Here is a 12,748-nt window from a genome sequence, read left to right on the forward strand (position 1 = left end):
GAGGCCATCTAGTCCAACCCCTTGCAATGCAGGAATCTTTTGCCTAAAGTGGGACTTGAACCCACAACCCTGCGATTAAGAGCCTCATGCTCTACCAACTAAGCTAGGAAAATAATAACACTAGGCCTTTGAACCTCCTGATGTTGAAATACAACTCCCCTCATCCTTGCCCATGGGCTATTCTTGCTGGGGCAGATGAATGTTGACCTAAGCACATCTGATCTAAGGACACACAGAGAGAGAAGCTTTTATGCTTGACTCACCCTCTGCTGGTTAAATAACGAGCAGCTGGGCTGTTTCTTGCTATGTTCCCAGCAGGAGAGATATGATCCGTGGTCACAGAGTCACCAAGATTGAGCAGGACGTAGGCGTCAACTATGGATTTCAGTGGCGGGAGCTCCAAAGTCTGAGAGAACACCACACAAAGTAGTTATTTAAAAACAAACACATGGGTGTGTTTTTTAAGCGTCAGCTGTACAAATTTGCAACTGCTACCTTCATCCAAACTATAAAAAAAAACCTCGATAGGCTTGATCAAATCTGGAAAACCAAACTAGGTGTGACGACTCGCTTTTCTGCTCAAGGTATTTTTCAGAATTCTATTTGTGCAGAAAGTGGACAGATGCACTGCCTCTGTTTCGGATGATTAGGGTGCAAGTGCCATTGCTTATGTAGCTTTTATGGCATTGTCCATAGACAACAGGAAGGTATCAGCAGGAACCTCAAGGTTTGCAGAAAAACAAACATCCCTTAATTAGGGTGCGGAGGGCAGAATGCTATGGGTGGCTCAATGAGGACTGAGCATGTTGAAAATGCTGACTTGACTGTTGGGGGTTAACAACAGAACATAGTGTCTGGAATCTAGAGCAGTAAGGTAAAGGTAAAGGGACCCCTGACCGTTAGGTCCAGTCGTGACTGACTCTGGGGTTGTGGCGCTCATCTCGCTTTACTGGCCGAGGGAGCCGGCGTACAGCTTCCGGGTCATGTGGCCAGCATGACTAAGCCACTTCTGGAGAACCAGAGCAGCACACGGAAACGCTGTTTACCTTCCTGCAGGAGTGGTACCTATTTATCTATTTGCACTTTGACGTGCTTTCGAACTACTAGGTGGGCAGGAGCAGGGACCGAGCAATGGGAGCTCACCCCGTGGTGGGGATTCGAACTGCCAACCTTCTGATCGGCAAGTCCTAGGCTCTATGGTTTAACCCACAGCGCCACCCACGTCCTTAAGTGTTTCTTGGAGGGACACAATTCTGCTATACATAAAGGCATGCTTATTGCGGTCCATAAGTTCTGCCTACCAAGTATTTTCTGTTCTGAAATACACAGCTCCACCTGCATCCCAGAATCTGGAATCTAGAGCAGTAGGACCCCACAAAACAACATTTTGTTGCAGCACTCACTGGAAAGACTGCATTTTTATAATGTTGTAACCTGCCCTGGGAGCTTATGGTGAAGGGCAGGGAAGAAGTAAAATGAAATGTGTGACCTCAGAATGGGGCTACTCAACACAGCCTGACTCATGTGCTGTTCTTAAGCATGAGCATAACTACAGAATAGGGCTCTCTTGAGGCATGAGATTTGTTCTTAAAAGTGCATTTCAAGGTGCATTTCAGAGCATTCTTGGAGAAAGACAGTCTGCAAGGCTTCTATCATTGTTAAAACTAGCCGACAGGGGGGGAAAGTCCTTCTCAGTCTAGCCAGTAAAATCTACCCAAATAAACAAAGGGAAGTGAGACACACTTACCAGATTTTCAAAAAATGGAGGTGATTTAATATATGTGGATTTGGGGTCCCAAGCATATAGCTTGTCTGCTGGAACATCTAATGCATTCCAAGCTTTGTTTACTGTCTGCAAGAAAGAAGAAAAAAAGAATAGAAAACAAACCTTTATAGGGTGCAACATTTTAAATATATACCTTCCAGTATGTAAAAAGTGGGCTAAAGAGGCTATCTAATACAGGTTGGGAAACCTGAACCACAGTTGCCTGGAAATCTGCTTGATAACCCTCAGCAAATATAGCAGAGAGCTAGAATCTTAGGATCACCAAAGCCATTTTGCTGTGAGCTCTGCTTCTGAGAAACAACTGCCTCTTTTTTATGTGAATTGCAACAGTACAAACTAAGTTCCTTGGATTAACAGACTGTCACTATTTTTTTCTGGAGGGACTGGAGCGCATACTGAAAACTGAGCTTTGCACAGTTGAAGGAGTGCAAAGCGCTCTGTCGCCCCAGTGCAACAAATCCATTTTATGAAAGGCGAAACACTACCACCCTTTTTGCAGGTAGGAAAGTGATGGGGAAATCAATTGAAAAGTGTGGGGTGAACAAAAGATTAATAGGAAGATGTATGCACAACCCTCAAGCAAATCAGGATGAATGTTCATTGTTGTAAAACTGCCCTGTAAGCAAATCAGAACAGATGCTTAATAAAGACTGGTCATAAGTCTATTCTTTGCATAAGCTTTGTGCAAGCAAATCAATGAACAGATTGTCTGGAGAAGCCTAAAATCCTTTCTCCTATTCAGAATCAGCCCAGCCATTTCTCCCCAGAGATGCCCTCGCCCAAGTAATTAGCAGTAAAAAACACCATCTGGCTGTGTTGGGCTTCCAGAGGGCAAGGATGGTGTTAACAGTTTGCAAGGATGGGCAAAAAATGCCCTACTCAGCAGGAGAACATTAGCTCAATATTGCTCCATATTTTTTGTCTTTGTTCCTTGAGGCAAGCTTGAAGTAAATTAGGGCTGGGGATACTCCCTACTAATAAAGTAAAATAAAAGGAACTGGAAAATCCAAATCCCTCACCATGAACAATTTATTCCTGCGGCTTGCAGAAATCACACACTTTTACACAATTGGGAACATTTATTCTGAGGTTGCTAATGATAGGGAGGAAGAAGAAAGCCCTGTAATACTATAATATTAATGAAAGTCAAAGAAATTTGAAGCCGGAACCCAATATTGCATTCTGCACCTGTCTAATATTTGTTAACAACACTTTATTGTAGTCCTGGGCAGACATTAACCTGAGGAACCACTCTTCCTACAATCAAAAATGGGAATTACATTAAACATCTATACAAAACATTTAGGCAAAGCATGTATTTATATTTTATTTAGAATATCTGCTGAGATCGAAAGCCGTAAATAATGCAAATGCTCTATGTATTAACACCACATGTTACCTCTATTTTCTGGTAGACCTCTTTAAACATCCCTGGAATGACATACTGGCGCTCAACAGCTTGGATCTCATCCCTCATGGGCCAAATGTCTCTTAAAAAGATCTTCTTCCCTTGTGCGTTTACACCTGTAAGAAAGTAAAGTACGCAGGCAATAAACTAGGGAGAAAGCATTCCAAAAATGCTGTGTGTACGCAGCACACGGCCACTTCAATAAACACCTACATTTCTTGGAAGCCTGATATGGATTTGGCATATGGAAGGTAAACAAGACCCATTAAAACACAGGCACTCTTATGGATCCTGACCTTTAAAGTAAATTACATAAAAATTGCTTCACAGACTGGAGCCAGAGGACTTGACATATCATCTCTTCCTCTATGTACTTGCCTGTGCCCTGAGATAATAAACAGAGACCCTTCTCAGAGTGCCCCACCAGCTGGGAAACCACAGGTAGTGATGAAGAAAGGGTCTCCTCGGCACTTGGTACATGGGTTTTGCTCTCTGATAATATTATTTTGCTGCCTGTTTTTTCATTTCTTTAAGTAATTGTTCTGAGTGCTGTTTTTGTATTGTATTTATTGATTTTGTGGTTTTGACTTTTGCTATTTCTTTGCATAGCACCCGGAGAACAGCAGCCACTGAGCAACTAATCAAAGCTGGTTGTTGTTGTTGTTGTTTAGTTGTTTAGTCGTGTCCAACTCTTTGTGACCCCATGGACCAGAGCACGCCAGGCACTCCTGTCTTCCACTGCCTCCTGCACTTTGGTCAAACTCATGCTGGTAGCTTTGAGAACACTATACAACCATCTCGTCCTCTGTCGCCCCCTTCTCCTTGTGCCCTCCATCTTTCCCAACATCAGGGTCTTTTCCAGGGAGTCTTCTCTTCTCATGAGGTGGCCAAAGTATTGGAGCCTCAGCTTCACGATCTGTCCTTCCAGTGAGCACTGAGGGCTGATTTCCTTCAGAATGGAGAGGTCTGATCTTCTTGCAGTCCATGGGACTCTAAAGAGTCTCCTCCAGCACCAGAATTCAAAAGCATCAGTTCTTCGGCGATCATCCTTCTTTATGGCCCAGCTCTCACTTCCATACATCACTACTGGGAAAACCATAGCTTTAACTATACGGACCTTTGTTGGCAAGGTCTCTGCTTTTTAAGATGCTGTCTAGGTTTGTCATTGCTTTTCTCTCAAGAAGCAGGTGTCTTTTAATTTCGTGGCTGCTGTCACCATCTGCAGTGATCATGGAGCCCAAGAAAGTAAAATCTCTCGCTGCCTCCATTTCTTCCCCTTCTATTTGCCAGGAGGTGATGGGACCAGTGACCATGATCTTCGTTTTTTTGATGTTGAGCTTCAGGCCATATTTTGCACTCTCCTCTTTCACCCTCATTAAAATGTTCTTTAATTCCTCCTCACTTTCTGCCATCAAGGTTGTGTCATCTGCACATCTGAGGTTGTTGATATTTCTTCCGGCAATCTTAATTCCGGCTAGGGATTCATCCAGCCCAGCCTTTCACATGATCAAAGCTGGTAGCTACACAAAATTTAAAGGGTTCATTATTCCCCAAGCGATGCCTTACCTAGAGGTTCCTTCTCAAAGTCAATCCTTATGGTTCCTGCAATGGCATATGCTATTACCAATGGTGGGGAGGCCAGGTAGTTGGCACGAGTATTGGGGTGGACACGGCCCTCAAAGTTTCTGTTTCCAGAGAGGACGCCCACAGCTACAAGGTCTCCCTGTGCAGAGGGGAAGAAGGGTACAGGATAACACATTTACAAATGCTACAGCTTCTACTTTCTCACATCTAGAAGACCTGGGAATGGGGAGAGAGAGAGGATATCACTGAGCTGTGCACACAGTTCCAGGAAATACCCAACAAGGGCTTTCATGAGCTCTGGATCTGAAGCCAAGTTAGCGGGGTCACAAATACTCAACTTCCATCAGAGTGAGATTGAAAAATTCCTAAACTAATTGGTCTAAAAGTCGGATAAATGTAAAATGTAGTAAAACAGACGCTTTCTGAGAACACACACAATGTCCACTGCAAAAGCCTTCTATTCTGTTTGCTGCAAGCCACCAGCAATGCATTTTTTTAAAAAAAAATACAAGTTCCACTGCTATTTCACTTGCACCTAAATCCTATAGACACAAAACCTGGACGTGTGTCAATTAATTTTTATTACGGTGAAAAGACCGGACAACAAAAATAACAACAACAATTTGCTTGCTTGTAGCCAAGCAGGTGGTGTGGTGGTGTAAATCACAGAGCCTAGGGCTTGCCAATCAGAAGGTTGGCGGTTCGAATCCCCGCGACGGGGTGAGCTCCCATTGTTCAGTCCCTGCTCCTGCCAAACTAGCAGTTCAAAAGCACGTCAAAGTGCAAGTAGATAAATAGGTACCGCTCCGGCGGGAAGGGAAACGGCGTTTCTGTGCGCTGCTCTGGTTCGCCAGAAGCGGCTTAGTCATGCTGGCCACATGACCCAGAAGCTGCTCCCTCGGCCAGTAAAGCGAGATGAGCGCCGCAACCCCAGAGTCGGTCACGACTGGACCTAATGGTCAGGTGTCCCTTTACCTTTTAGCCATTTGTAACCAAAATGAAAGTCTGTATGTGACATCTCTAACAGCAGGATATGGGGCACGAGACTTGGCTTACCTGAGTAATGGCTTCGACAACTGGTTCTGGCAGAGGCCCACTGTTGCCAATGCATGTCATACATCCATAACCTACCACATCAAACCTGCAGACAGCATGAAACAGGTTCTGTATTTGATGGATATATACACATCTGCATATTAACTATAAAGCATACTGCTTGTCCCCCTCCCCAAAAAAAGAAGAGCACAGTAGGATATGCTTGAGCAGGCAGAACACCTGCAATAGTGCAATGTTGAATTCCACCCTCTGTGGTCAATGTTTCTGCTGGAAAAATCATAACCACTCTATGTATCCATCTCAGGCCTAGTTTGCATGAATGGAAAATCAGATGGGTCACCATGGAAAAAAAAATCTTGCCCAGACTCCATTCACATTATAGGTGGGAGTCGAACGTTCAAGGAGTTTGCTAGCCTGCTCTCCTCTTTGATATGCACAAGAAAGAGAAGGAGGGTTTCATGTTGGTTGTTTGTTTAATGAATATTAATCATGAGGCACTTCACCAGATTCGCCACCTCACCTGCCATTTTTATATGGTAGGGCTTAACTATGAATACATCTCAACTACAGTGAAGATGGTATATATATTGGAAAATGAGCGGCCTTGTCTTTCTTCCCTTTTTAAAATTAATTTCTAAGGAACCAAAACAATAACAAATCTTCAGCTGGTGCAGAATTTGGCGGCCAGGTTGCTCACTGGGGCAAGATGGTTTGTGCATATGACTCCACTTCTGGCCTGACTGCACTGGCTGCTAATTTGTTTCTGGGCCTGATTCAAAGTGCTGGTTTTGACCTTTAAAACCTTAACTTGCCCAGGACTGCAATACTTCAAGGACTGCCTCTCCCCATAGGAACCGACCCAGACTCTGCATTCATCATCTGAAGCAATTCTTCATGTGCCTCTTCTGCAAAAGGTCCAGAGGGTGGCAATACAAGCCTTTTCGGGGGGGGGGTATTGTTTTTGTTTGTTGTTATGTTCATAGCTGTCAACTTTTCCCTTTTCTTGCGAGGAATCCTATTCGGAATAAGGGAATTTCCCTTAAAAAAAGGGAAACATTGACAGCTATGGTTATGTGGTTTTGTGTTTTCATACTGCAAACCACCCTGTGAGCTTCAGATGAAGGGAAGTATATAAATTTAATAATTAATAATAATAATAATAATACAGTGGTACCTCGGTTGACAGACTTAATCTGTTCCAGAAGTCCATTCTTAAACCGAAACCGTTCTTAAACCAAGGCACACTTTCCCTAATGAAGCCTCTCGCCACCGGTGCCCTTCCACCGTTCAGATTCCATTCTTAGACTGAGGTAAAGTTCTCAAACCGGGACACTATTTCCAGTTTTGCAGAGTTTGTAAACCGAATCGTTCTTAAACCGGACTGTTCTTAAACCGAGGTACCACTGTACTTTCAACTCGCATGCAAACTGCAACCTGAATGTTGGCAACTGAATGACCCTTGAACATTCCAACAACCTTTATAAGCAGGAAAGGAGAACCTGTGGCTTTTCCAGGTTATTGAACGACACCTCCCATCATCCCCAACCACTGTCCAATTCTGATTGGGGCTGATGGGATTTGGAGTCCAACAACATGTGGTTTCCCCCATGTATTCCAGGCTGCTTTGCTTTCCTCAACCCGGTGTTTTTAGCTGCGATTTTGTTTATTTTCTAGTTACAGCCAACAGTTAAAACGAATACTTAACACAAGCTTTTTCACCCGAGGAGCAAGTATCAAACATTAATTACGAGAGTCTCGACTGAGCTCTCCAACAAAAAAGTGAATATAATCTAACCTCTTACCCTAGTTGAACAAGGTAAGGCAAGACTCCACTCTCTCTCAGATAGTAGGTAACAACCCCACTTCCAGGAGACAGGCTAGTTTTAATGTATGGCTTCACAGTCAGTCCGGCTTCTACAGCTTTCTTTGCAAGCAATCCTGAAAAAATATCCAAAGTCAATGGATGTCTTAGACCACTTGTTCCAGCTAAGTATTATGGGGTGGGGAATCCCCTCTAGACACTGATGGGCTCCAACTCCCATCAGCACCAGCTTGCGTGGCCAGTGGTCAGGAATGATGGGAGTGGTGGACATTTATTTATACATACCAACTATGTAATATAGTTGTACCTTGGAAGTCAAACGGAATCCGTTCCAGAAATCCGTTCGACTTCCAAAACATTTGGAAACCCAAGTCCGGCTTCTGATTGGCTGCAGGAAGCTCCTGCAGCCAATCGGAAGCCCCATCGGACGATCGGCTTCCAAAAATAGTTCACAAACCAGAACAGTCACTTCCGGGTTTGCGGTATTTGAGAGACAAAACGTTTGAGAACTAAGCTGTTTGAAAAGCAAGGTACGACTGTATGTCGCCTTACAAAATCGTATAGGCACAGGCATGTCTGGCTCAGTGCTGCATTTAAACCAAAGTATATTATTTAATCCTGCCAACCTAGCAGTTTGAAAGCACATCAAAGTGCAAGTAGATAAATAGGTACCACTCCGGCGGAAAGGTAAACAGTGTTTCCGTGCGCTGCTCTGGTTTGCCAGAAGCGGCTTAGTCATGCTGGCCACATGACCCGGAAGCTGTACGCCGGCTCCCTCGGCCAGTAAAGCGAGATGAGCGCCACAACCCCAGAGTCGGCCACAACTGGACCTAATGGTCAGGGGTCCCTTTACCTTTACCTTTATATTATTTAAAGCTATCACTAGAAGAGGATGGTGTTGATTAAATTTGGTACCAGCCTGGCCCAAGCCACAGGGCGGGTTGTAACAACTTGAAATTCGGAATTCGGAACATTTACAGTTGCAGGAATATGGTGGGCTCTGAAAACACACATCTCAGGTGTCAAAGGCCTTGGTAACGATTTGCATCTGCCTAAAGTGCTATAGTAAAATCTGGGAACAAGCTCCCCTGGAGTCATCGCACTGGACTTCAACCATATTTAAGCTTGCTCTTATAATTGCACTTTCCTATACCTAGTTTCATAGAATCATAGAATTGTAGTGTTGGAAGGGACCACGAGGGTCATCTAGTCCAACTCCCTGCAATGCAGGATTTTTATTTTTATTTTGCCCAATGTGGGGCTGGAACCCACAGCCTTGAGGCTAAGAGTCTTATGCTCTACCAACTGAGCTATTTTGTAGGGTGCTGTTATACCCTCACTCTCTCAACAGGAGACAATGGGGGGAAAGGCTCATACACAATGGAAGTGTGGCTGTGCCTATGTGCTTGGACACAATTGCTATTTACACCAAGGTAGCCAAATAATTAGGGGACGCGGGTGGCGCTGTGGGTTAAACCACAGAGCCTAGGGCTTGCCGATTGGAAGTTCGGTGGATCGAATCCCCGCGACGGGGTGAGCTCCAGTTGCTCGGTCCCTGCTCCTGCCCAACTAGCAGTTCGAAAGCACGTCAAAGTGCAAGTAGATAAATAGGTACCGCTCCAGTGGGAAGGTAAATGGCATTTCCGTGCACTGCTCTGGTTCACCAGCAGCGGCTTAGTCATGCTGGCCACATGACCCGGAAGCTGTACACCGGCTCCCTTGGCCAATAAAGCGAGATGAGCGCTGCAACCCCAGAGTTGGTCATGACTGGACCTAATGGTCAGGGGTCCCTTTACCTTTTAGCCAAATAATTGACAAATTCCACCACAACCCTCCCTCTAGCTCCAGAGGCCCAAACGAAAACAGAGACAAGACAGCATTGCTAATCAGTTATGCCAGCTTATGTAAGAAGGCTTTGAGGGTCCCTTCCCTCTTGAAAAGCACATAAATGCATGTGTAATTTAATGACACACAAAAGGATGAGACACACTTACCAGCTCCTAGCATAACCGAAGGATTACTTGTGTTGGTGCAGCTAGTAATGGCGGCAATCACCACAGAGCCATGTGTAAGTTCGAACTCCTTATCATTGTAAACAAATTTCACTTGGCTGTTATGCTGGTCAGGGGCAATTTGGAAGCCTTTAAACCCTTGCTACAAGGAAGAAGGGACAAGGAAAGAGAAGTATTATTCTGAATCACGGTAGCAGAGGAAAGGCCCAAGGAGAGCGAAACAGACAGTTCTACAGCAGCCATTTTGGTCAGGGGAAAGATGACCAAGGCAGATTTGCCTTTTCAAAGTTTAGAAAGAGAACAAGTGAGACCTGCCACAAAGCTGTGGAATGCTGGTGTGATTAGCATTCCATTAAACATCCATGCGTTCTTCCAGGGTATTCCATTCTATTCCCTGTCGGTTTTCCATCCCACAGCCAAGAGACAAGTCTGCATCCTGTGCCCATTTACCGTAAGTTCTACAAACCTCAAGATTCCCCCCAAGCCCATTGATCCCTCTTTCTTGTTCGCTGATGGCTGGTGATGCTGTTTTGTGTAAGGAAGGAGGGGCGACTCATTATTGGAACATATGATGCTTTGAACTGGCAGAAAAACCACATACATTCACTGCAGCACGTGTATCAAAACACTCTGCATGTTAACTTGAAAAGGGAACTGTGCTGTTGAAATCCAGTTGTCCAGCTGTACAGTAGGGTTACTCTATGAGGGTGTTGCTAGACAATATTTCACCAAGCATTCAGGAAAGTTTCTTTGCATTCTGACTATAGTGAAGCACTCTGCTGACTTCAGAATGGTTCAGGTTTTGGCAGATGCTGCAGTTAATCAGCTGGTAAAACCAGGTGTATTGTCTTGGACAGAAAAAAGTCTAGTATTTTGCGCAAATGCTGATGAATTGTCCCTCTGAAATTTCTGCCTATCTCCTATATAGTCAGAAACAAAATAATTCTAACCAAAATTCCATGTGGGGGTTGGAGAGAGAAGGGAATGAGTTTCTCAATATCAGCAGCCAATCCCAAAATTGTGTTTGTGCACAAAAGAAAAATTGGGAAGGTCTAGACTAGGCAAAGGAAGGTCTTTGTAACCACAAATGAACAGCAGAAGTAGCACTTGAATGAAATCTGTTTCACTGGCATGAGAGGGGCCAAACTCTTTACTTATTTGCATATTCATAAAAAAAGCAGACAACCTAACTACAATGGACAAAATGGGCATGTTTTCCAAAAACAAACAACAACTAGGGGATTCATTGGGCAGGTTCTGCAAGTGGAATTGGTTAAGGGCTGCTAGGCCAAAGAGTATAGAAATTCTGAGCTCTAAAAGCAAGTCTGAAGCAATTAAAGTTTCTGAATGAAAGAGGAAGAAAGAAAATGAATGAAAAAAGCCATTACTTTAGCTCCCAGGCAGTTCTCAAAATCCTTCTTCATTTCAGAGACCACGACCTTGTCCTGTGGTCTTTTAGGGCCACTGCAACATGGAGCAACTGTTTGCAGATCCAACTCTACAATCTATTTAAGGAGAGAGAGAGAGAGAGAGAGAGAGAGAGAGAGAGAGAGAGAGATTAGGTAAACAAGATGCAATGTTCCAAACTGCCCTTGAGTTCCCCCCACATAGGACTGAATTGCAGCCATTAACTTATATGGGAAAGAGTAAAATGGTGGATTCCCAGGGAACGCTGCAACATTGCTGGCATTATTCTCTGCTCTGAATTACCCCAATTGTTCATAATCAAGCCAGGGGTCTAGTTCCTGGTCATCCTAAAATCGTAAATTTGCAGTCTCATATATAGATATAGATATGTAGTTAACCATGTCAATATCAGTTCTTAAAATGATAAATACTTTAAAGCAACAGTTCTCAAACATGGTCCAAGAGTTCCATTCAGGTGGTCTGTGGAGGGGCTGAGGAATATTCAAGAATATCTTTGCTTTGTCCTGCACTGGATTTATTTATTTTTTCTGACAGGGGAGATCAAGGCCGTCTTGCAAAGGGCCAGATTACCCAAAAGGCTAACAGTGACCTAGTCTAGGGCATATGATATTCCTAATAGAGAGCTGGGGCTTGTCAGGAGTTCAGCCTACTCTCGAGTAGGACCCTGGCAGAGACACATGCCCGACTGGCATGTTCTCTCCCTCCTGGTCTTTCATTCGGGAGCGTCAAAAGCTTTCTTCTGTCCGAATATCACAGTGACCGATGCCAACAGACATCAGCACACTTAGGGATCCACAGAGTTTGTGCAGTTGCGTAACAGACCTCAGCAACTCAGCATTTTGGCTAATCTACTTTATTTACATATAAACACACACGGAGCACTGCAACATGGCTCCCTCATTCTCTAGCATCAGACAGCAAAGAGAAAAAGGACAAAGGACAATAGTCCCACTTCATGGAACACAGTAACACAAACATCCTGTCTTCGTCACTTCCCACTCGGTGGAGTCAAAACATATACCATCATGTGAAAGACAACAATCCTATGACTGCAATCATGGATCAGGAATTCTAACAGGGCTTTCTATTAATTTTCCCCTAAATATTTGCTAGTTAAAGGGGTCCTTATCAGCACCCTGGCTTAGCGTCTGGTGGCTTTCACCACCACAGAATACAGCGATTTGGGGTGGGAGGACAGGAGAGATCTATTTATGGTTGGGGGCAATGCGGATTTTCCAGATGCTGCCGACAAGCTTGTAGAGGCACCAGGTTGCCTGCATGGGTATTTCCATACAGCAAAGGATAGTTCTTACAGAGACAGGATCTGCAATTCTGAATCCCCTGGAGGCTTCAGACAAGGTTTGGGGAAGACTGTGGCCCTCCTAGACTACAACTCCCATCATCCCTGATCATTAGTCATTCTAGCTGTGGCTGATGGGAACTGGAGTGTGCCACAGCTTCTCAATGCCTGCTTTAGACAGGAAGTCACGATACACCTATGAAGCAAAAGGAAGCCAGGCTGCATTTCTCAGGAACTGACTATTTGTAAGAAGCAGGAGAAGCCCTGCAGGCTTAACAGCACAATGCCAAGGATTTATTCCGGTGCAGGCCTGCCCCAACCTGAACTCGGCCCACCAGCCTCGTTTTGGGGT

At 44.4% G+C, this 12,748-nt stretch overlaps 1 protein-coding gene across 2 annotated transcripts in view; it reads right to left on the reverse strand.

Moving 5' to 3' along the window:
* The window catches only part of ACO1 (aconitase 1), a 49,286-nt gene that overhangs the window by 6,681 nt on the left and 29,857 nt on the right, over positions 1 to 12,748 (reverse strand). For both annotated transcript variants that reach the window (XR_014542987.1, XM_083593107.1), the window contains exons 10-17: positions 11,057 to 11,173; positions 9,651 to 9,810; positions 7,637 to 7,772; positions 5,835 to 5,919; positions 4,761 to 4,917; positions 3,186 to 3,310; positions 1,748 to 1,852; positions 264 to 406 (exon numbers count right to left, since the gene is read on the reverse strand). Coding sequence is in view for 1 of the 2 variants with exons in the window: in XM_083593107.1 (XP_083449233.1) it covers positions 264 to 406; positions 1,748 to 1,852; positions 3,186 to 3,310; positions 4,761 to 4,917; positions 5,835 to 5,919; positions 7,637 to 7,772; positions 9,651 to 9,810; positions 11,057 to 11,173 (1,028 nt within the window). In the remaining variant the exon portion in view is untranslated. The remainder of the gene's footprint in view (positions 1 to 263; positions 407 to 1,747; positions 1,853 to 3,185; positions 3,311 to 4,760; positions 4,918 to 5,834; positions 5,920 to 7,636; positions 7,773 to 9,650; positions 9,811 to 11,056; positions 11,174 to 12,748) is intronic.

The sequence above is a fragment of the Podarcis filfolensis genome, assembly GCF_964270895.1.
Source record: "Podarcis filfolensis genome assembly, chromosome: 17".
Lineage (NCBI taxonomy): Eukaryota > Metazoa > Chordata > Lepidosauria > Squamata > Lacertidae > Podarcis > Podarcis filfolensis.